We start from the raw sequence: 25,599 nt of genomic DNA on the forward strand, positions 1-25,599 counted from the left end.
GTCAAGTTGCCAGGAGCTGGGAAGTAGCAAGTCTAAGTTCACATCCAGGTCTTCCAACTCCCAGTCTAACATCACCTACCCGCAGCCTTCAGCACCCAGTGGCCATAGACCACAGCAAGAGACACTGAGGACCTCCCAAAGTGAAGCATCAGGGCACCTGCCCCTCCCAGCCAGTCCTGCCTGCCCTGCTTTAACCTCCTTCAAGTACTCATGGACTGTAAATGATCAACATGAATCACCATTCCTGCAACAGGCTCCTCTCCCATGTGACTAATTTTTATAGCATCTTTAAGATGAAATAGAATGCCATATTTATAAGGGAATAAACAGAATTAGCAACTGATATTTTGCTTATTACTTGCCCTTAAAAACTTTTTACCTCCCAGACAAAAATGTTCATGCAGAATAGGAAACTACTTGAATATGTAATTCACTAAACCAAAACCAAAGTTTGATTGAAATAATTTTATTTCTCATCAGTTGGGGCTACATAGTTATTATGTTTGCAGCAAATATGCATAATCATATTATTAATATTTGATTATTAATCAAATATTAATAATATTTGATTATTAATATATGCAAATCAATATTATTAATAATATTTCCTGGGCACTCACTATGTGCCAGATATTGTTCAAGGTGCTTTACATGTACTGACTCAGTTCATCCTCACAGCAAAATGGAGGGTGGGTACTATTATAATCCCAGTTATAAAATGAAAAAGTGAGGTACAGAGAGGTTAAGTAAACAGCTCAAGGTCACAGAGCAGGTAAGGGAAGGACATAGGCATGAATCCCAGTTTTCTGACACTCATCGAATAAGCGACAGCTGCCACAGACACTTGCCATTCTCCACCTTGGAACTGTAATCATTTAACTTGGAGTTTTAACCATTAAACAGTAATTTGTCTCATGCTAACACATAAACACTTAGGCTACATAAAATACAAGTGTCTTTGAATCACATCAATTCATTTATCCCATGAACCAAGGGCCATGATTCCACTGTTTTTCCCATTTATATCTATTTTGCAGATACAGACATAGAAACCGAAAATAAAAGTAAACTGAAAGAGCAAAGATGCTATCTTTCTAGCCTACAGATTATCAAAGGCATTTCTGAGAGGCAAGAAAATACAGAGATTTTCTTCAGGGAAGAACGGGTCCCAAATCCGTGTGTCAACCATACAATCAAAGTTACCATTGAAATGTCCCTTTGCACCTTCAAAGAGTATGGCATACAATATTCATTGCATGCAACCCTGTACATGAACACATATGTAAATACGCAATGCATACAGCAATGTACAGAATAGAGTACACATGCAAAAGAGAGGTACTTTGACTCCACTTTAGAGAAACATGCTTATTAAATGATACACGTAGTGAAATCTGCGCAAGTTGGAACTAAAGCCAGAGAAATGCAGCTAGTAGGGAGTTTTATTCTTCACTATTTCTGCATGAAATGCATCTGTATCTTCATCATTTTTGCAATACTACCCTTGTTCATCCAGGCCAATCTGTTAAGAGAATACATTCCGTGATCAAGGCAGCACCTCAAAGTTTGCTTTTAGGTGTGCAAAATAAATTCACAGAGACCCTCTTGATGAGGCTGCCTTTGCACAGCAGTTCGCCAGTGACTTCGTGCAAGAAGAAGCCCATGCAGCATAATAGAAAACGCGATTCCAGCAGCACGCAAGATGAGCTGCAAATGCTGGGCAATTGATTAGCAAGGCGGTGCTGCTGCAGGGAGGCCTCTCGGCGATCCTTTTCATAAGGTGTCTAAAATTGAATGAGGGGAAGAGTTAACAAAATGCAGGATAGAGCCCTGGCTCATTTTACAACTAATTCAGTTTCTCCCATTGTTAAGTACACCAACAAAAACTCCCTCAGAAACAAAGATAAATACACAAAGCTGGCTGAAGATAATTTTCAGAAATATCTTTTTCCCTTAATAATTAACATTTTAAACCAAGCTATAAGGGAAAAAAAATCAAGGTAATTTTATTTCTTACTACCTGGGGCTACACAGTAATTATGGAAATGGCAAGGAATTTGTCACTTTGAGTAAGCATAAGTGTATCAAATAATTTGATTAAATAAAATATGGTTACCTTAGTCATCATAGTAATTTGACAAGGACTTCAAAAATGTCTCTCTCTGTTGAAAATGTCAACAGACAGTTTCCTCAGCTGTCTGCTTCTGGGTTGAATACGCAAAAACTCATCTTCAAAATGATGTTTCTTTAGGAAAAAAAAGGAATAACAAATCTAGCAGTTTCACCTCACCCATTAATTGTAAGCCCACTGACTGTTCTCAAGCTGAAAAAGTGTGACTACAAAGCAGTGAGACAGAGCCTCATTAACCACACTCAGTCATCGATGTCATTATTTTGTCACCACAACCTCAAACTTATTTTCTATAACTCTAAATAGGGAAATGCCTACCCTTTCTTCATAGGAACACCCTTGGTGCCCCACCCAGGAAACTAGACTGGCCTTTTTTCAGTTTTCAACCTGAGGAAATTCGAATGTATTTGTATGTATGCCTCAATCTAATCATCTAGAGGTGTCAGAGGTTTTAATTTCCTGTACACACCCTTATCTACTCCAGTCCTCAGTAATTTGATACCACACAGAAACCTCTATAAGCAGGGCTACCCTCAGCAAGTGGCTTAAAACATTTTAGGGGGTCTCTGCAAAGCACCAATAAGCACATGCCAAATGACTTTCTCTCCATGCAGTTCTCATATGCCTGCATCTTCTCCAACCAGTCCAAGACTTAAGCACATGTTACATCCTTGCAAACAGGACTGGAGTCACTCGAAGCCAAAACCCAAGTAGAAGAAAATTAAATTGCATTCTCCGTTCCATACAAAATGACTATCAAAGTGAGCAGGCCTCTCCTCTTATGCTGCAAAAATTATTTCATAGCCAGTTAGGAGGTTTAGGTGACTATGATGGAACATCCCTGTGACTATTGGCTTATCTGAAGCATGGTTTCCAGTGAAGACGTTTGTAACTGTAATAGATTTCAGAATCCACAGTTGGCCCAGGTTGTACCTGGGTTCCTTTATCTAGATCACTGAGTCTAGCTTTCAGGATCAGTGTCTTTCTGTACTCCCTGACACCAAGGCAAAAGTTGCAGGTCCCCAGTCTAGTCAACAATTGATGGCCTTCTTACATACAATACAGTTTTCTCTTGAGTTTCCTCCCTGGGCAGGTTCTTGGTGGAAAACTAACACATGCATACATACACACACACACACACACACACACATTTTCTCTCTCTCACACACACACAGACACACAAACACACACACACACGAGTCCTCCCTCTCAAAGTTGCTTCTTAAATCACAGGCAACCTTCTGCTCAGTTCTGCAGTTGGGAAGCCTACACTAGTGTCATTCAGGACACTGGGAAATTTGTCTTTTCAGAAAAAATAAGCAAATGAAACTGCAAAATTTTAAGGCACCTTGGGAGATGAAATAAGAAGGTGGACTCTGGGAATCTAATAGGAAATAATGTCGTTGGCATAGAATTTGTTATCACTCTCCTCTCTGTGAAAGGGAGCATTGCTGGCACTGTCCCAAGGCAAGCCCTTCCTCAGGTATCTGGAAATGCCTCATTAGAGGGGCAGGCTGATTGCCAATGTAAAGATCACACATAACGCACACTTAGCACGTGGACCCTGCCCTGTGGTCCCCTACAGGGTCTCAGGTTTCCTAAGAAAGCCATGATGAATTAAAAGGAAGAAATCTGCCTTTCCTGCAAACAGCCTGCAATATTTCATCCTCCAATTATCCACAGAGAAGTCTCGCATGGCTGAAGGAGCAAACTTTTTTTCCCCATCTCCCAAATAACAGATGAAGAGAAAACTCTGAAGTGGCCCAGAAGAGCAAAGCCCACAGCAAGCTAAGTCAGTCAACCCTGACAAGCCAACTATTTATTTTCATGAGGCTCCGATGGCAAGGCAAAGACGAGGGCAGCCGGGCAAAGCAGAGCCCTTAGAGCCTTATGCCTCCACTCCTAGTAATCAAAATGAATTCAATTTCCTAGGCCTGTCCTCTCCTGGGCCTCCAGCTGCTTTCTGCAAGTCACCTGTTGACTCCTGTTACCCTACCCCACCCAACCAGGCTTTCCATCAGCTAAGGCTAGAAGTGCCAGGATGCCACCACCAGGTGGACCAAATTCCTCCTCTGCCTGTCATTCCCCTGTTCTGGGATTAAAGTCAACCTCCTATCTCCTGGGGCCAGCCCTGCCTTCAGAAGTCCACCACTCCAGGAGTACTCGGCTTCTTAACTTTCTAAAGGAGCTAGGTCATTCATCTAGTTGCAGACCGGCTTCATTTCTTTGTCAAATCCTTAGATCATTGCAACCGAAAAATAGTAAGCCCGTCCTTTTATCATTCCTGGGGTGAAAAGTTCTGTTGGTGTTTGCCACACATGAATAATGCACTCTACTGATCAAAACTGGTTTGAGGCAAACAAACCGTTAAACTGGAGGCAGCTGTTGATATACTAATGACCTCCTTTTAAACATAGACCCGGTTAGGTATTATGTACTTTGCATATGTCACAGTACAGACCCACATATATTTTATTAATGTGTATTTGCATCTCTGTAATACATGTACTTAAATATTTTAACAGTCAAATTCCCCCTAAGGAAAGGCTGATAAACTGACTCCCAAAACACAATTATCCCCTATCCCTCAAATTCCGAGGGCCAATATGTACTGTCTGCAACTGCATATTATAACTATAGGCACAATAAGTGTTATTTTATAGAACAGAAAACAAGGTGTGCTTTTGACTACAGGGTTCACTTGCAGTCTACAAGTTACAAATGCACAAGACAAGAGACCGGGACGTAAACGCTTTTCGTCTCAGAAGGAGCAACAGAAATGTATTTGATTTTCAAAAGCCCTAAAATTGTCACCCCAGGAACAGAGCTGAGTTTGAAGACCTTCTCTCTCACAACCACCTAACTTACTTAACACCGGAGACCAAGCACTGTTTGTATTTCCCCTTAACAGTGAGCCCTGAGCCTTAAGAGATAGTTTATGAATGGTATAGAACCCCCAGCGTCTGGCCCTCGTTAACTTTACCCCAAGGCCAGGAATGAGGGATTAATCATAGCATCAGGATACGCGTGGTTCTATCTCTAGATGTGGTTATTCAATGGCCAAAATCTTGTCCAATTCTATCTCCATCAAACTTGCTCAGGAATACTCAAAGTCTATGACATTTGATTCCAGTTGCGGGTCAATAGCCAAGTAATGATTTAACACTATAAACTCTAAAAAATTTTTTCCCGTTTAGACAGGACTGTACTCAGGTGTGGAAGCACGCTCTCTGGAACTCAAGTTGGGACCACCTGAGGAGGGGAGGCAAAAGCGACAAAGTAGGTACCTGACAGTGCTGAGTCATTACAAGCTGTTTCCTCTGAAATGTTATGCACCCATGGGCCCTCTGAGCATTAACATCCCCTTTCTGGCGGCAAATAAAATACATATTCATTGTGCAAAATGGTGCAACCTTCTGTGGGCGACAGACCACGATGGGGAATTTAGCACTAAGAGTGGATAGCAGGAACTACACAAACTCGCAGCTGCTCTCTAGGTACCGTAACTTTATCGCAGACGCTGAAAGAGGGCTATAGGGATGCCGAGTGGGAATAATCCCCCTGCAGCCCCGACTCAGGTCAGGGCCACACTAGGGAGCATTTTACTCTAAGCTGTTATATCCCCCTGTAATTGGCGGATGTAGAAAGCGCCCGGAGAAAATGATGCATAATAGATTTGTTCTCGAGGAGGATGCAATGGAGAGTAGAGGACGCAGGATGCTAACTGGTTTTTCTTCCCATGTGCGGGTCACCTGCAAACCCCGACTGCTTTCCTCTCCAAGGAGAGCCCTGAAGTCACCGTCTCGCTCGGCTCTTAAGCGGGTGAGAGGAATAGTTTTACGCCCACCTGCCCGCCGCCTCTCGTCCTCCAGCACCCCCAGCCCCAGCAGGGCGCGCGCGAGCTGCTACCGGCATCAACGGTCCCGCCCGCTACCCGCTCGCTGGCAGCCCCGGCCGGCAGCTCCCCCGGCGGCCGCCTCTGCACCACTCGCCAACCTCCACGCCGGACCGAGGTCATGCCCGCCTGCCCCCAGCGCCGGGCGGCCCCCTCCTCGTGCCAGGCGGCCGTTCGGGAGCCGGGCTGGGGAAGGGGCCCACGGCGGAGTTGGCTCAGGGACTCACCAGGTAGGCGCCCACTGTGCCCTGCGCCAGCATCAGGGCGCACTCGGACACCAGGAATATCTTGATGTTGGAAAAGCAGGACACCTTCTTTTTCTTTTTCTTGTTCCTCTGCGCCTCGTCCCCCTGCAGCTCGCCGCTCCGGCCGCCGCCCGACGAGCCGCCCGGCTTCTTCCCCTGCATCCTTCCCCCGCCGCCGCCGCCGCCGCCGCCGCTGCCGCTTTCCCGCTCGCCCCGGGTGTCGGGGCCGCTGCCGGGTGGGGGTGCGCGCCTCGAGGCTGCGTGCTGTCCCCGCCCCGGGCTCGCGGCTGCCGCCCCCGTCCTGCCGGGGCTGGAGAGGTGGAAAGCACAGCTCCTCGCCGCCGCCGCCGCCGCCGCGCTCGCCCCTTCCTCCTCCTCCTCCCCCGCCTCCGCCCTCCCCTCGCCTCCTCCTCCGGCTCCGGCTGTGCCAATCACAGGGGCTCCTCGCGCCGCCCGCCGCCGCCGCGGCCGCCGCCGCCTCGCCTCCCGCGACCGCCCGCCGCTGCCATCGTCCGCTTCCCCTCGCCCGCCGGCCGCGCCTGCTCTCACCCCCTCAACCCCAGCCCCAGCCCCAGCCCCAGCCCCAGCCCGGAGGCCTGGGCCTGGGCCGCCGCTGCGCGCCCTCGCCGCGCCGCTCCCCGCTGCCGGTGCGCCCCCGGGGAGGGACGGGAGGCGGGCTTGGGACGCGGAGGGCGGCCCGGCGGCCGAGGCGGGGAGGGTCCGGCTGCCGGGAGAACTGGGGAGACCGCGAGTCCTTGCGGAGTACGGGGGGTGCCCCTGAGGGAGGGAGGCGGCGCCCGGCCCCTAGGTGGCGCTGCGGGTCATGGGGCCCCGCGGCGGAGACTGGCGGCTCTGCGCCGGGCGCGGAGATGGGGTGCGGAGGCGCCCCCGCGGGGCTCGGACCCGGCGCTCGGGAACCCCGGTGCCCAAGCCTCAGAGGGCAGGCTCTTCCCAGGAAGGGAGAATACTGACTACCCAGGAAGGGTTTGGCGCGCGCTCTTCTCCGCCTGGGGATTTCTGGGGACAGATGTTATGCTCTGGGCCTTGGGGAGGTGCCAGAGGTCAGAGCTGCTTGAGGCTTCTGCCGCCTGCCGGTTTCTGCGCCAGCTCTCCCCGACCACAGAGGGTGTTGAAAAGGCCCCAGACCGAAAAGAGAGAAAGGGGAAGTTAGAGGAATACGTCGGGAGCCCCACGGACTGTTGGTGCCCCAGCCTCAGTGTCCAGGCGCTGCAAGATCGCCGCGGCCCCAGCAGAGGGCCTTGTCCGGCCCTCCATCCGCCCAGGGCCCAGTGGCTCGAGCGCGCAGAAAGCGGCCAGCCACAGGCCTGCTGGGTCCCCACCCTCCCCTGGCTCTGTGGCCCTGGCCACCATCCTCGGCCTTGACCTGAATGCCTGACCCATGGCAGCCGCTCCTAATTACTCCCCACTCTCACCGTTACCAAGGAGTGTGGGCCACAGGGCACTACCAATAGGATCTGCTAGTTGTCAACTGCAGCGTTTGGAAGCTGAGAGAAAAGCTCAGAGGACTGGACAGGTACCAGGAAACAGCACCTTCCACCTGGGCCACTGGGGGACTCAAGGAATCATTTAAAATGTTTTCCTTAATAATTGTGTCAAAGAAAATGACCCACTCTCCCAGGCTCCTGTGTCTAAATGCAGGCTCAACTTCAAAACTGAATAGCAATGAACCCTACCATATTTTTCCTTTCTCCCGAAGAACTTGAATGAGAATAGAGGGTGTAATGGTGGAGGTGTTGTTTTGCCATGGCATTTAAATATAAACTGCTTCATCCTTCTGTGGCTCCAGACATGATCTCACCCAGGTTTGGTGTCGCTTTGAGATGCCCCCACCTTGTCTAGGCCACGTCCTATCTGAATTGGCGCCCTCCACAGAAGTCTCTTCCCATTTTCCCCACTTCCTGAATCACTGGCCACACCATTCCCGGCCAGTCCTATAATGAGAATCCTTACTGCCCCCTCCTTTCTTCCCCACACCCTCCCATTACTCGGAGCCAACTTTTCTACAGAATCTTTATGTCCCCTCTTTCCCTCCCCATCACTTTGCATCATGGGGTACCTCCCCACTTCCTCCTGAGAAGACCCTTGACAAGCTAGCTCTGTTCCCTGCCTCTGTGATGATGAGCTGCAAAGCTGAGCTGAGACTTTACTTGTCTATAAATGGTGACCCCATTGCTAATGAAATGTGCAGAGTGCATTATAGTCTTCAACTCTTATTTACGTTCTTTGTACTAAAAAAAGCTAATGTTTACTGTGTGCTTATTATGGCCAGACACCATTCTCAGTGCTTCAACCGCATTTACAATGTAAGCCTCACAACAATCCTCTAAACCGGATACTGCTATTAGCCTTGTTTTACAGATGAGACAACTGAGGCCTAGAAAGGTTAACCTGATCGATGTCACTTATCTAGTAAATGGCAAGGCAAATCTTTGAAAACCAGGGTGTCTGCCATCATAGCCCAGGTTCTTTATAACTACATACATATTATCTCATTTATCACCCAGTGTGGTTTGTCTCGTGGGGAGGCTGGGACTTATGTTGTTCCTCTTTTATAAAGCTAGAAAGGGACAGAACTTGCATCCATGTCCAGCCCCTTTTTTTTTTTTTTTTTTTTTTTTTTTTGAGATGGATTTTGCTCTTGTTGCCCAGGCTGGAGTGCAATGGTGAACTCTCGGCCCATGGCAACTTCCGCCTCTCAGCGATTCTCCTGCCTCAGCCTCCAGAGTAGCTGGTATTACATGCATGTGCCACCACGCTCAGCTATTTTGTATTTTTTTTTTTTTTTTTTTTTTTTTGAGACGGAGTCTTGCTCTGTCACCCAGGCTGGAGTGCAGTGGCCGGATCTCAGCTCACTGCAAGCTCCTCCTCTCGGGTTCACGCCATTCTCCTGCCTCAGCCTCCCTAGTAGCTGGGACTACAGGCACCCGCCACTTCGCCCGGCTAGTTTTTTGTATTTTTTAGTAGAGACGGGGTTTCACTGTATTAGCCAGGATGGTCTCGATCTCCTGACCTCATGATCCGCCCGTCTCGGCCTCCCAAAGTGCTGGGATTACAGGCTTGAGCCACCGCGCCCGGCCTATTTTGTATTTTTAATAGAGACAGGGTTTCTTAATGTTGGTCAGGCTGGTCTTGAACTCTGACATCAGGTGATCCACCCACCTCAGCCTCCCAAAGTGCTGGGATTACAGACATGAGCCACCACACCCGGCCAGCCTTTTTTGTTCTATACCACAATGCCTCATGTACACACTGAGAAAGGCACCAATTTTTTCAGCTTAACCATTTATTTTAGATTAAAAAATTAGCTGTCTTTAGAGAAATCACACACTTTTGCTGCCAGATAAAGGATTTCGGATTAGGGTTGTAGATTCTTCCTATAATTAATGGTAAGCAGCCATGAAAGTAATCCTGTGCCTGAAGCCTTAAGAATCGTTAAAGTCAGCCTCAGGGAAATTAGGCTGCAGCCTCACAACAGTCAGAAAGAAGGAATTTAACAAGTTCAACTCCCTTCCTTCTTTGCTCATCCTTTATTTACTTGTAGATCAGGGTTCTAGAGATGATAAGGTGGGTTTATGAGCACCAGGTGCTTCTGCTTGGCATTCCCCTAGCCCGGTGTGCAGACAGAGGAAGCAGCATAAAAATAGTAAACACGCTTGTATCAGTACAGCACGTTAATGCTTATGAAGTACTTTCTACATTCTATATCTCAGCTCACAACAGGGAGAGCTGGTCCTATTAGCCCCATTTTTTCTCAAAAGAAAGGACAGCAGGTTGGTTTTGGGAGCTCACCACCAGCAGGTGGCAGGAATTGAGTCTACATTTGCCACCCCAAATTGGTGGGAGTGAGAGGTGAAGCCAGCTGGACTTCCCCGGTCGGATGGGGACTTGGAGGACTTTTTTGTCTTACAAGAGGATTATAAAACACACCAATCAGTACTCTGTAGCTAGCTAGAGGTTTGTAAAATGCACCAATCATTGCTCTGTAAAAATGCATCAATCGGCACTCTGTAGCTAGCTAGAGGTCTGTAAAATGGACCAATCAGCAGGACATGAACGGGGACAAATAAGGAAACAAAAGCTGTCCCCCTCCCCCCGGGCTCTCCCCCCCCCCCAACACCCGCCCCAGCACACTGTGGAAGCTTTGTTCTTTTGCTCTTCACAATAAATCTTGCTGCTGCTCACTCTTTGGGTCCCTGCCACCTTTAAGAGCTGTAACACTCCCCATGAAGGTCCACAGCTTCATTCTTGAAGTCAGCCAGACCACGAACCCACCGGAAGGAACCAACTCTGGACACAGGAGCACCAAGGAGGAAGGGAGAGAGGTAGAGGGGGTTTAGCACTTCCATAAACTGCAGTGCCCCCTCCAAGGAGCCTCTGAAATAGTTGACACTCGTGAGCAGCAAAGCCAACAACTTAAACCCCATTAAAAGCCTCAACTGGGCTTCCTTAAATGTTGCCTTGGAGAAATGCTGTAACCACCACTTGCACTGGCCCTTTTTCATTCATCTCTCCCTCTAGCGGTGGGTGGTGAATTTAGGAACAGGTCGGTATTATGAATGACTCTAGAACCTTTATGATTATTTCAGCCTCTCAACTACTTTCTGGACTAGGTGACTTTTCAAGATGAAAATATTGCTAGCTAAGGCTGTGGTTCCATGATTCCTTACTTTGCTGGCTACTAGAGGTATTCCAAACATTGAGAAGCCAAGTAATGTTAAAATCTGATGTAGGGAAGCAAAAAAGAAAGTGGGGCGACTTGGGAAGATAAACTGGCTTTTGGTTCGCAAGATATTAATAAGCTATAGGTAAATGCTTAATGATTAGGATTTGAAGAACTTTTCTCCTTCATTTTAGAGAGGACCCTCTGTTCATTTTGGTAGGAGAGAAGTGGGTTAACTATATGGTCGTGGAAAAAAACAATATCTTCCTCTGTTACTGGGCTGTGGAAGATTTCCCAGCAAGCAGCTTCAATGTAATTCAACACAATGAGAAATTGTTGTTCAAGTAATTCACATGAAGCATCTTTTGCCAGCTACAATTTCGTTCACAGGCAAATACAAAGTTGAAAAATAAATGCAAAGAATGATTTCTGATTGTCACTGGGGTGGAAAATAGATGCTTAGATTCTCACCCTGTGGATTTTTTTTTTTTTCTGAAAATGCACCAATCATATATTTTGTCCAACCAAGGATAGAATTGGGGCTAGGCCAACTTCTTTGGCTTGAAACTAATATTTGGGCTGAGTTGAAGCTTATTTTCTTTTTCTCAGAGTTTTTCTCTCCCCACCCCCATTTTCCAATTAGCCTGATCCATATGCCTTTCTACCAAATAGCCTCTGTTTGCTACTTACTATGTTCATAGTTTCATGTTGTAAATTATATCTCTTAATTTGAACGTGCCCTAAAGCTCAGCAAAGAAGTGAAAAGGATAAACATCAATGTAGATACAATTCTAAAAAATGGTGAATTCAAGTGGAGAAACAGAAGAAAGAAAGAAGAAAATTAATGGAAATAGAAAGAATCGATATGACAAAACCAGGGTTTTAGGAATGTGTTATATTTACGGAAAATGAGTTTTGAGGTAAAGGAGAAAGAAGAGAGATAATAAATATTTCCCAATATTAGTACATTTGGGGAGATCATCATTTGCTACTTCTGTTGATATTCATATAAATATAATTTGTTTATCCACATAGACTGTTAGCTTCTTAAGGGTATAGAAAGTGTTTTACTTTAAAAATAAAGGATCGGCCACATTCACGCCTGTAATCCCAGCACTTTGGGAGGCCAAGGCAGTTGGATCACCTGAGGTCAGGAGTTCAAGACCAGCCTGGCCAACATAGCAAAAACCCATCTACTAAAAATACAAAATTTAGCTGGGCGTGGTGGTGAGCATCTGTAATCCCAGCTACTTGGGAGGCTGAGGCAGGAGAATTGCTTGAACCTGGGAGGCAGAGGTTGCAGTGAGCCGAGATAGTGCCATTGCACTCCAGCCTGGGTGACAGAGTGAGACTCCATCTCAAAATAATAATAATAATAATAATAATAACAATAATAACGAGGATCATTTATTCTCCTCAGTGCCCATCAGGCCTTGTGCCAAGAAGCTTAATACTTCTGATTAGGACAGAAGAGACCCAGAAAGTGCCAATGTTTATAGAAAACTTCCTTCCAGGCATTCTCCCCAGGGACCCTCCTCTCCATCCTCTGTGCAACTACACACACACCTTTCTTGCAGCAAAATTTGTCCCCACGAGCCCCTTTCCCGGACACAATGTCTCATCCTCTCTCTCGGAGGAGGGCTTTCCCAGCTTTGCTCCTCGTCTCTGAAAAATGCACACAAACCTTGATATTTGGAGAGTGGGTACTGCTACGGTAGGCAAATGACATGAGCCAGCACTGGAAACCAGGTGAAGGCCCAACAGCATTTCCACAATGGAAGCATGAGGGATAGCGATGATCATGAGTTCGTGAGTTCCAAGCTCAGCAGAAAGTGGTCACAGCTGTCTGCCCTCCTGAGGGGTAGTGGGTGCCAGGCCTGGGTACCTCAAGTGGGCATGGTGCAATCAGTGCATTAACCCTTGGACTGATCAAAGAGAAAGAAGAGTTTCTGGAGAACATACAAGGAGGTCATGAAAAAAAATCTCCAGGATGTAGGATGCCACTACAGAGAAAGAAAACTTAAATTAAGAGCATGGGTTATAGAGACATCATATACCAATGGGAGAAAGATAAAAAACCTCTGCTCAGGATACATTTGTTTCCTGCACCCTAGCTTCCTTACGCTGCCTCCTTGCCATTTCTCCAGACATACTCCTCTCCCATAGTACAGCAAGTAGGAGGGTTGAGGAGTGAACAAACAGAACGAGAAGTCTGTCCAACCTTTGATGACCTGTTATGGGCGGAACTGTATCTCCCCCAGAATTCATACGTTTCAAACCCAACCCCCACTACCACAGAATGTGACTCTATTTGGAGACAGGGCCTTTAAAGAGGTAACCAAGGTGAAACAAGCTCATATGGCTCCAATCCAATAGGACTGTATCCTTATTAGAAGAGATGAGGACATAGATACACATAGAGAGATGACCACGTAAGGACACAGGTGGAAGGCACTTATCTGCAAGCCAAGGGGAGAGGCCTCAAAAGAAACCAAACCTGCCAACACCTTGATCTTGGTCTTCTGGTCTTGAGAATGGTGAGAGAACACATTTCTGTTGTTTAGGCCTCCCAGTTCAGCAGCCAGAGCAGACTAATATATAACCGTAACCCTCTCCCAGCCCTTCACACACCTTATACGCCTTCTGTGCTTAATCACAGTTCCTTGAGCTCACCATGCAGTCTCCTCCTCTAAACACTTGCACAGGCTGTTCCCTCTGCTTGGAATGTCCTTCCCTCCCCCTTTCTTCAGCGGGCTCACACCTACTAATATCTTAAGATCCAGCTAGTGTCACCACCTCCAGGAAGTCCTCAGAGAATACTCTCTAACTGCCTTCTGACTCCCTCCCACCTGCTTCCCTTCCCCACCTGAGCCAGCCTCTGCACAACCTAGCGTGGATCCTATTGTGGAGAGCTCTCATTGTGCTTCTCTCTCATTAGCCTTTGGTTGGTGTCTTTCATTTCTATATTTTTGCCTCCTAAAAGAGCCAAGCTCAGAGTGGTCAGTAACTGTGAGGGAGAGAACAAACAAGTGAGGACACCAGAAGAAGAAACCCTTCCTCACTGGAGCTGCCCAATAGGTATGGGACAGGAGAAAATGGCAAGAAGAGCCCATAAACATTAGGAGGAAAGGAGAAAAGGGACATGGTATTGACGGTAGCTATAAGACTGCACCTAGCCAGGCAGGAGGTGAGAGCAAGAGGGATTGCCTAGAGCCTGACTACTCAAAGTGTCTCCCTGGGTAGCAGCACAGGTATTAAGTGGGAAGGAAGGAGAGACAGAGGGTGAGGGGGAGGAGGAGAGGGAGGGGGAGAGGGGGAGAGGGGAAGAGGAAGAGAGGGAGAGAGGGCGACAGGGAGACAGGGAGAGAGGGAGAGGGGGGAGAGAGGGAGAGAGAGAGAGGAGACTCTCAGCCCAGATATGCTGAATCAGAATTTAAAGTTTAACAAGCTCTGCAGGTGCACATCATGACTTGAGAAGAATTGGCTTGGAATGGTATCAAAAGAAACCTAGAGTTAGACAATTTTTGTATTTTAGTATTTATATTCATTGCCCTTTTTTATTGTATTTGGGGCTTTAGAAAAAAGGACTAAGAGGAACAATTGTCTCTAAAGATGACGCTGGTTATTTTCATTCTCTGGGAATCCTCACACCGTGGAGTCCCGCAGGGAGGGAGCATAGACGACTAATAACATGCCCAGGGAACGGGGGAGTGGAAGAGAGGAAACCTGCCTTTTTATTTTGTGTCTGACTGTTGTTTTGGCGGCATATCTGAATCTCAGAATGAAAGTTGAGATGCTGAGCTTCTGGATCATGATGGTTGCCTGGATTTCCCCCTCCTAACTTCCTTTACCCAAGAAAAATCCAAAGAGGCTGACAGGACATAAAAGGGCTGAAAACCCAGGATTCCCAACTATGGATGGTTAGTTTCTCAGGGAAATTACTCCTCACACAGGACAGATGGGATGGCCAAGGAAGAGGAGTGCCTACTTCCTCTGTAGGAAGAAGAGAGGAAGGTTCTACAGAGAGGATGCTGGGTGGTTCCCCAACCAAAAATCCTGACGGTCACCTCCTGGCTGCCCAAGGATGGCATTCTCACCTTGCTGAATCTGTCCGTGTGCAATTGTAACTCCCAGAAAGGCGCAATGAGCCTCGGTGAAAGGGGTGGGTGGTTGCAGAGTATGCCCTGGGATATAAAGTAATGTAAGTGGGAATAAGGATGGGAAACTTTTAAAAAATTATCTACTGCTGGGTAACAACCCACCCCAGAACTTAGTGGCTTAAAACAATACGTATTTTGCTCAAGAAATCTGCAGTCAGTACAGGGCTTAGGAGGGAGAGCTGGACTCTACTGTCAGCTAGGATCATCTCATTTGGCACCTGGCACCTGGGCTACAAAGACAAACAGCTGAGGGTCAGACTAGCTGGGCCTCTTTGGACATCTGTTTGTGGGCTCATCCTGATCTCTCCAGCATGACAGCCTCAGGGCAGCCAGACTTAATGCATGCATGCTCCGGGCTCCCAGTGTACCTGCCTCAGAGAGGAGGCCATGTGACTTTCATAGAACGTGACTTTCATAGCCTCAGAAGTCAGCCGTGTTAGTTCTGCTGCGTCCTGTTCATGGAAGCAGTCACAAAATTCCATTTGGACTCAAGAGGAGAGAACACAGACTTCACCTCTTGGTGAAGGATGTTTGATGTCACTTTGTTAGAAGAACCAAGGAATGAGGTATATATTACAGTGGCCATCTTTGGAAAATACAATCTGCCAGATACATTGAGAGCTCTGTGTCTTGGAATCAGAGCTTTCCATGCACTGTTTCAGGCCACAAAAAGACTATGGAATGTTTCAGAGTATTTAGTAATGAATTCATCTTTCATTTACAAAGAAACAGGGAAGCAAGAGGAATTCATGTCATGGTATAACGGTACACATTGCTAGCTAGGCACCATAGCTTGCTCTCCAGTTAAACATTTAAGAGGAAGATTCTGGCAGATCCAGAGTACAAACAATTTGGACAGCGATTTCCTTGTTGGAGAGGGAGTAAGTGCATATGTGTTGGGGGATGGTATAAAGATACATTGAGTCTATGAAAAATATTCTGTAACATATAGCAGGAGACTCGCTAGACCAATGAGGCAGAGAAAAATCATGCCTGTTTAAGGAAAAGCTAACCGCATAAAACAGAAAAAAAGATTTAATCTTGCTTTTTCTGTGTTCTTAATACTAGGCAGTATGTGCTTTCTGAAGTAAGAATGAAATTGATGAAAAAGGTGACACTTGAGATTCTGAGATTGAAAGGGAAACTGACATGTAAGAATTGAATTCAGGTAAACTAAAAATAAAATTGTGGAATCAAAATTCAATTCTGATGAAGTGAAGACCAGAATTGAAATTACAAAGAGCCAAATAAATAATATAGAAAACAAGATAGAGAAGTTTTCTATCGATGCAGAGAAAAGAAACAAAAAATGATGACAGAAAAGATAGGTAATTTGGTCGATCAAAAATAAGACTTACTCTATGGATAAGAAGGACCCAAGGCAAATATAACCAGAACAAATGACGTTGCTTTAACATGGAGAAAAATGGAAGAAAAACTTGAGCTAGAAAAAAAAAAATGTACAACTTAAAATACTGCACCATGTTCAGGGCAAAATTAAAGATGTACTCAGACATAATCTAGCAAATTTGTTCAAATGGAAAAGATTTTAAAATATTCTACAAACATCCAGACAAAACAAATGTTACTTATGATAAAAATGAGAATAGGCTGAATTAAGGGTACAGCACGAGACTAGATGCCACATGAGAAACGAATAAAGTCTGAATGGTACTAGAAAGTGCTTATGACTCAAACTGAAATGTTAATTTGCAAAGAAAACAAAAAGAGATTCTTAGATATTCTAGTCAAGGGTTCAAAAAAGATACCACCCATGCACTTTTCTTGAAAAAATTAAAGAAACGTTCCAGTGAAACAACATGTTAAAGACAAAAACTCAATAGCAAAAAATGAGTTCAAAAGAATTGTGATAACCCAGCTAAACATACTAAATTAAGTTTAAAAAATGTCGTAAATAAAGTACAGTTGGAAATTTTTCTTGAGATAGAATAAAAGTGATAAATAGGTCCATAATTCTAAATGTCATTGGCGAGAATGGAGGAAAAGGAGTGTATGCGGGAAAGAAGAGTATGAAATTCTTCATCTTGTAAAGAGTCAAAAGTTATATCATTCATGAATTTGATGATTAGAGAATGTATGCATTCAAGTGTGATCTTAAAAAACAGAATTTGGGCTAGGCGCAGTGGTTCACACCTGTAATCCTAGCACTTTGGGAATGCCGAGGTGGGCAGATCACTTAAGGTCAGGAGTTCAGGACCAGCCTGGCCAACATGGTGAAAACCTGTCTCTGCCAAAAATACAAAAAATTAGTTGATCGTGATGGCACACACCTGTAATCACAGCTACTCGGGAGGCTGAGGCAGGAGAATCATTTGAACCAGGGAGGCAGAGGTTTCAGTGAACCTAGATTGCACCACTGCACTCCAACCTGAGTGACAGAGCAAGACTCCATCTCAAACAAACAAACAAAAACTGAATTTGAAGAAGTCAAAGAAAAATACATACTTATAGAAATGGGGAAAATAAAAACCAAGAAAAATGTTAATACATGTTGAGTATCCCTTATCTGAAATGGTTGGGGCCAGAAGTGTTTTGGATTTGGGACTTTTTCAAATTGGGGAATATTTGCAGAGTGTATGCCAGTTGACCATCTTTAATCTGAAATCCTGCAGTGAACACTTCCCTTGAGGGTCATGTTGGTGTTCAAAAACTTTCATATTTTGGAACATTTTGGATGTTTGGGTTAGGGATGCTTAACCTTTACCGGGGGGAAAAACCATATAATATAATGGAAAACATCACAGACTTTTGAGAGAGATACTTATTTTGGTTCACACACTTCCTAACTTTAGTCTTAGGAAAATTAACTAATCTACTTAAAATCTGAGTTTTCTTGTTGGTAAAACTGGAAAAAACGTACACTTCCTAGGGTACTTGTGGGGATGGATTATCTAAAGAACATTGTTCAGTGTTTGGCCCAATTATGATTTGATAAATGAGTAGTTGTAATTTGTTGCCATCATTGTTTTTTTCATTATCATTATAAAAGATTAAAAATACTTGCATCTCCCTGTGTGTCTTTTCCTCAGGGAAGCTGTCCTGGCTTTGTTTTATGAACGCACTCCTCAATTGTATCTGACATTTTTAAATTCTTTGATTTGTATCCTGTTCTAGATTTCTGATCAATTCCACAGACTTGATTTTTATAATGCTTCTTTCTTTACCCATGATTAATTGTGAGTTTTTACTCGTTTTCTTGCCTGCAACTGATTTCTGTGTCCGTGTTGAGACTCGGTTTCCCTGAGCCCTGTCTGAGCAAAATCACAGATACCCAGAATAATTACCCAGGATGGGAGGATAGCCAGTTATAATAATAAATTTAACTGATTTATCTTCCTATATTTAAAATACCAAGACTTCAGGATTGGGCTAAGAAAATCCAACTATGACCTGCTCACAAGAAACCTATCCAAAACAAGGAGACACATATAAATAAAAAATTAAAGAATGAAGATTTACTAGAAAAATACAAAGAAAAAATAAAGGTATTAATGTTAACTTTATTCAAGACCGGGTACATAGCCAAAAATATTCAATAGAGCAAAGTACACATAAAAATATAAAATCATCAGTGATACTTTATGCATTAAATATATAAATATATAAAACAAAGGTGTATAAGAAGAAATGGACAGAAAGCAATTGTTTTATGTGAGCCTTTTATGGAACTATTGCTCTTTGACAATAGGAAAAGACAAAATATGTAAGTTTTAAATGATATGTATTATATATAATTAAAAGGTGTCTATAACAAAACCGATGAAAATAGAAAATATTTTCTAAAGATAAGCATAGAAAATGAACAAATTATTAAAAATAGAATTAGTAAAGTTAACATATGAATTCAAAAACTTTTTAACATAACTCTAGAGAATATATAAAGGTGAAGAGGAAAACTAAAATGTAAAAGTAGAAGACAAATATAAAAATAAACAGGAGAATTTTTACAAATACAAAAATATTCGTTAAAGCACAGTAGTGTTCATAACTTTGAAAAGTTGAATTAAACAGATATTTTCATGGCATAGTTTACCTAACCTTAAGAAAAAGGGTCATGAACTTTTAGAAGACATTCTGGAGATATACATGTATATGTATGTATTGTATTACTTCCAAAGATGTTTCATTTTCTGAAAATTTTACCAGTGATAACTTTCAGAATTTCAGAAAGACAGATAATACCATGTTATCTGATTTTTCTAGATATAAAAACAAAAGCTGAGTGTATAAAGATTCATTTTATGAAGTCAGCATAACACTGATCTAAAATCGACAATAGCACAATCAAAAGAAAATAAATGCTATCATGATTTTGCAATGACATGTTAAAATATTGTGATGACATGATGAATAAATGTGCCAATCAAAAGATAATGTTATTTTTCTTATATGACATTGTGATTCTTAAATTTATATTAACAACAAGCAAAAAACTAAGAATGTATTGAAAAAGGAGAATCAGAGCATTTCAATTGTGTAGGCACATCCTACTAGGTATTAAAATATATCATAAGCAACTGCAACCAAAGCAGTATGGTACTAGCTCAGCAGCTGGTAGGCAGATTGATAGAACAGAGCAATGAACCCTGAAATAGATTCTAGTATGTATTCCAGCTTAAAGTAAGGGCAACAAAAATGAGAAAGGCAGAGATTATTTCTCAAATGGTTAGGAAAATTGATTAACTCAAGTTATAGCTTTACTATCCAGCAGCCCAAGACAAAAACAACAATAACAGCAGATGGATTAAAGAACCCACACATAGACAAAAACATAAATAAATAACAAACTTCTGGAAAGGGAACGATATTCTAAGCATAAAAGCAATGTAAGTAATTACAAAGGAAAAGTTAGATAGAGCTTACTGTTAACACAGTTGAAAGTCCTTTACATCAAGGAACATGTTCACAACAATCAAATTACAAATTAGAAGAAGTAGTTGTAGTAACAGAGCAGAAAGATAATACTGAAAGAGTACATGAAGTACTCTTACAAATCAATTAACAAAATACTCCAAAAGACATGGGCAGAGTATCCTCACAGAAAACTTAAATACAAAATATAATTATCAGAAAAAAATGTTCACACACCTAATCAAATACTAATTAAAACAGTTACAAGATACATTTTATTCACTCATTAAAATAGTAAAACGTTTTTTAAAGAAAATTTTCTGTGCTGGTGGAAGTTTGAAAAGACTCCCTAAAATAAATTGCTGGCAGAAGTATAAGTCCGCACAAACTCTGTGAAAATTTATTTGGTACTATCTATATAGGTGTCAGAGGTGTTTGAACCGGAGCAACTCCATATTGAATAGGGGCTTGGTAAAAAAAAATGCAAAGACCTGTTGGGCTGCATTCCCGGTAAGTTAAGCCATTCTTAGTCACAGGATGAGATAGGAGGTCAGCACAAGATACATAAAGACCTTGCTGATAAAACAGTTTGCACTCAAGAAGATGGTGACAAAAGTGACCTCTGGTGGTCCTCACTGCCACACTCCCACCAGTGCTATAACAGTTTACAAATGCCATGGCAACATCAGGAAGTTACCTTGTATGGTCTAAAAAGGGGTGGCATGAATAATCCACCCCTTGTTTAGCATATCATCAAGAAATAACCATAAAAATGGGCAACTAGAGCCAGGGACTGCTCTGTCTATGGAGTAGCCATTCATTCATTCCTTTAGTTTCTTAATAATACACTTGCTTTCACTTTATGGACTCACCTTGACTTCCTTCTTGCATGAGATCCAAGAACCTTCTCTTGGGGTCTGGATCGGGACCCCTTTCAGGTAATGGAGGTACTCAAATTATCATTTCCTTTGACTCAGTAATTTCCCTTCAATGAATTTAATCTAAGAAAATAATCAGACACATGAACAAAAGTTAAGTATAATGCTTTGCTTATTGTTCAATACTTATTGAATAATTGTTTATAATACTGAAAAATTTGAAAAACATGTTCATTAGTGGGAGGCTGGCAAAATTACCTTTTTAAGAAAAGACAGTATACAGTCATTTAAAAAATCTTTTCTAAAACTTTATGAAAGAAATGCTCTTAGTAAAATAAGTGACAAAAGGAGAATTTTGAATTATATGTAGGGTAGGATCCAGTTTTTGTTATGCATACAGACACATATTTAGGACAATGGGTTCTGGGGTTAGAATCAAAGTACCTGGATTTGAATCACAACTCACCACCTACTAGTTTAAGAACATGAATAATTTACATAACCTCACTAAGCCTCTGTTTACCCATCTTTAAAATGGTAATCATGAACCTGTCTCAGCTTGCTATTGTGAGGACTAAAGAGTTATTCAGTGTTAGGTGCCTAGTATACAGCCTGGCTCATACATGGCAAATTTTACATTCACATACATTGAGTTATCATTTGTGTGTGTGTGTGTGTGTGTGTGTGTGTGTGTGTGTGTGTGTGTGTATATATATATATGAGAATTACAATTTATAAAATTTTCCTTAGTATTAAAAAATGTATGCACATTTTATAATGCATTTTTGCCTAGGCTAATGGGCAGCCTTCAACAAATATCTCATGCACTCTGCCACAGCTCAAAGGCATAAAATGAAACCTTGGCTGCTGTAAAAATCAAAATCCACCCTGCTAAACTTACACTGAATAAGAGATCAGATATGTGCCCCCTGTGCTCACTGCTTTCTAGGTCTTTTCTCTGTAAGTAAATGTTCTCCCATTTCCTTGTCCGGAGCCGTCCTGCTAAGTATAATGGTAGCAAGGGTATCTATGACACAACCCCCAAGGTGGTGGCCACCCCCATTATCCCCCATCCTGTGGATGGAAGCTAAACTTATGGCCAGTGCAACACTTGTGGAGTTCCAGATCCCTTGAACAAATGATCAGCAAATCTGGAGTTATCAGTTAAGGAGGATATAATTTTAAAATGTAGGAAAACCAAGACTTCTAGAAGGAAATATACCAAGTTGAGACAGAGGAAAAAACAGTGCTTCTGTCCTTTCAATGTTCATATCGAAGAGAATGTACAGAGGCTGCATCATTCTTGCTTTGTATTCCTATATTTAAATGTGTTGAAAGAAAATTGTAGAGACAGATATGGAACTGATGGTAGAATAAATACAAACAAAAGGAAATACCAGGTTCTTCAAAACTGAATCACGAAACAGAAAAAAGTCTTCGCTTTTCACAAGAAGTGAAGCCAGGCCTTCCTTGTAATAGAAGATTAACATGCCACCATCCTGAACAATTATTCCTCAGGGGCAAAATCTCTTCCATGCATTTCCCAGGGGCCAAGAAGTCATCTGGGATAGAGTTTGAACTTGGGAATTGGTGAGATAAGGGCCACAACAAGATGTTGGAACAAAGACCAAGTATTGAGTCTTGAACGTCAGTGTGATGTGAAGCCAAGCACAAAGGCAGATTAATATCAGGGCTGGAACTATGAAATAGATAAGGTTCAAGCTGAGGTCATTTGTTGTACTAATATATTAGAAAGTCTTAGAGGTCGATAAAACCTCATTCTCTGAGAAGAGTCAGGTACAGCAATTTAATTATGTTAATAATATTAGGGAAAAAACCCAATGTGAACTCACAGCATTAAAAAGCAGTATTTTTTCCTAGCTATGTGTTTCAACAGCAGTAGCAATTTGGTACCGCCTATGATATGGACAGGAGGCAAGGAAATTAAATACTGGGTAAAGAGGGCAGTTCCCTGGCAAAGGCCCCACTCTCGAGCCTGGAAACCCACGGCCCTAAATGAGAACAGGGATTCATGTTTTCATCCCCAAATGTTGCCTTTTAGCCTACCACGCCCCCTATCCTGTACCCATATAAATCCCAAACTCCAGGATCCACGAGCAAAGAGCAAAGGAGCAGAAGAGCTGCACAACAGATGAGAGAAGAGAAGGAGCATCTGAACATCAAGAGGAGTTCAGCTGGGGACAGTTGGAGAGAAGATCGGCTGCTGGATGGCTGAACTCCAGGGGAAGATAATTCTTTCCACTCCATCCCCTCTCCAGCTCCCCATCCATCCTGCTGAGACCCACTCCCATCTGGCAATACAATTTCCCACATTTACCATCCTTAAATTTGTCTGTGTGACCTGATTCTTCCTGGATGCCAGAAGAGGATCCAGGTACCAAGAGGGCACTGAGCTGGTTAACACTTAAGCCATCTGTGGATGGCAGAGCTAAAAAGAGAACTGTAACACACCCAGTGGGGCTTTGGGAGTCACAGGCACCCACCCCTAGATGCCACTGTGGTGCCGAAGCCCAAAAGAGCTTACCCTGGCTCCTGCACCTGCCCAACTGCATGCTCCCCCTCCTATAAGGGGTTTGAGCCATGATAGTGGCCGAACACACAAGCCACACCCCTGTCACACATCCTGCAAGGGGGGTCAGGGAACTCTCCCATTTCAGTAGCATTTTGGTCACTGCCTATGCTCACATGAACTCCTAAACGCCCAGATTTGGGTCTCTATCTCTCACCCTCACTAGAAGGAACTAGCACCCCTGGATCACACATACACAAAGAGTAGCATGAACCTAGAGTACCCTATTGTTTCCAGATAGGAAAGATAGTTTCAAAAATGCCAGAGACAGTGCTGAAAGGACAAAGGAGCCAGCTTCAAGGTCTCCTGCTGGCCAAGTTATAATTTGAGAACTGAAATATGATGAGTTTGTGAAAGGCCAAAATTTTATAATGATATTCAGAGAAAAGTTAATATATATTAAAGGTAATTAGGATGAACATAGAAATTTGGCTATCATGGGATATGTTTAATTTTTTTATTAATTTTAATGAGGAAGTTAATATAAATTAGTTTTTTTATTTCTTCTATTAACTCTATTTGATTTTAAAATATAGACATAAAACTCATGTCAAACTGCATAACTAGAGAAGAGGTAGTACAGGAAACAGAGTTAGGCAAACTACCCAGGGAAAATATACAGAAACTCTACCAAGAACAGGAGGGCCTTCTAAGCACCAGTGGTCACACACAATAACTAGAAAAAGATCAAAACTGTGTTCCAAGATGATGAAGTCAACAAATATCTTAAGAAGGAGAATGCATTGTACTACCCTGGTTCTACCTGTCCTGAGAGATGAAACCTCTGGATAGTCTCACTCAGGATGAGACACTAATGAGGCAGCCACACATTTTTAATAACACCAATAGACCAGGCCCAGTTATCACAATGACAGGACAATGGGCTATGTTACGGTAGCCAAGACAGACATCAATGTTTGATAGGGAAATTCCAGGCTACTAAAAACTAAAATCCAGGGGGAAAATGTAGACTTATTTTTTTTTAATTGATGTGAAAAGTCAAGATTAACTTAAGAAGAAAGTAGCAGCCTGATGTCCATGGTTTGGATTTAGATAATCTTCAGAGAAATAATCTGGCCTCCTGCCCTAACTAAGAATCAATGGTTCAACCAGATCCTACGGCCTTGGCTGTCTAAGTTGATATTCCTTTTCTTTCTGGTCTGGAATACTATAACCTTGAGATTTTTGATTAAGTACTGCTATAATCTTAGGTAGTATAGGCATAGTATAAAAAATTAAGAAATGGGGAAGAAAGCAAGACGTTGACATTTTAGGAATAGACATAGGTATTAGTAACATCTTTCATGATCATTGTATTTGTGTATGTTTTGTGGTTTGATATATTTGAAGTGCTTAAAGGGATGGCATGGAAAACAGGGACTAAAAATTGTCCTTTAAAACAAATGACACAGAAGAATTTTTATTGAATCTTTCGAGATTAGTTTCTATTGCATTGATAGCAGAACAGACTGTAGTGGGTTGAGGAGCAGATGGAAATGGTTAAGACTAGGGTGAGACAAGAGCCTTGGGGCTAAATATAAGGGAAGGAGGGTGCCAAAAATGAACTAATCAAGATAAATAATTTTTTTCTTTTTCATATCAGACAGATAATGCATCTACTTCATAAAAAGATTTGAGGGAGACACATCTCACGCATTGGCATGAAAACCCAATCATCATACTTATAAACTGCAAAAGGAGCAAGGTTGATATTTTAAGGCACTGTTTTTTAAGAGTCAAAATTAATGTAAAGAAGTCTATGATAAACAAAATGTCCATATTACATACTGGCGGGATGAAAACTAAGAGTGTGGGTGCCCATAATAGGTCCTTTTAAAAGCTGTCTGTGTGCAAGAAAGAAGGGAGCTGGAAGGAAAGCAAAAGTCCACGGAGGTGGGTTGGCTTGCTTTCAGCTTTCAAGAATGGAGAACCTTGAACATATGCCAATGCTTAGGTGATGGCCTAAGTCCAATCCTTTCTCATCCAGTCGTAATTATGGGGAGGCAGAGGAATTTGGGCCCTCCGGTTGGAGATACAAGACAAACGAATTCTTCCTGAGTGCATGGTATTGGGGTCGGGGAGGAGAAAAGCTTTCATGGGACAGTGGGATGTCTTGCCTCAAATGACAAGTAGTTCTATCCTCCTGA

The 25,599-nt window shown here is 43.1% G+C and overlaps 1 protein-coding gene, 1 non-coding gene and 1 pseudogene across 5 annotated transcripts in view; 1 reads left to right on the forward strand and 2 right to left on the reverse strand.

The window, feature by feature from the left end:
* SLCO3A1 (solute carrier organic anion transporter family member 3A1) overlaps positions 1-6,844 on the reverse strand; it is a 324,947-nt gene extending 318,103 nt beyond the window's left edge. For all 4 annotated transcript variants that reach the window (XM_050798035.1, XM_050798037.1, XM_050798036.1 and 1 more), the window contains exon 1: positions 6,254-6,844. In XM_050798035.1, coding sequence (XP_050653992.1) covers positions 6,254-6,433 — 180 coding nt within the window. In that variant the 5' untranslated portion in view covers positions 6,434-6,844. The remainder of the gene's footprint in view (positions 1-6,253) is intronic.
* Positions 1-25,599, forward strand: part of LOC126959083 (thyroid hormone receptor-associated protein 3-like) — a 151,319-nt pseudogene that overhangs the window by 32,860 nt on the left and 92,860 nt on the right.
* LOC126960472 (small nucleolar RNA U13) lies at positions 25,050-25,153 on the reverse strand. The gene has a single exon (XR_007728015.1). It is a non-coding gene; the product is annotated as a small nucleolar RNA U13 (small nucleolar RNA).

This window comes from Macaca thibetana, chromosome 7, assembly GCF_024542745.1.
Source record: "Macaca thibetana thibetana isolate TM-01 chromosome 7, ASM2454274v1, whole genome shotgun sequence".
In the NCBI taxonomy this organism is placed as follows: Eukaryota; Metazoa; Chordata; class Mammalia; order Primates; family Cercopithecidae; genus Macaca; species Macaca thibetana.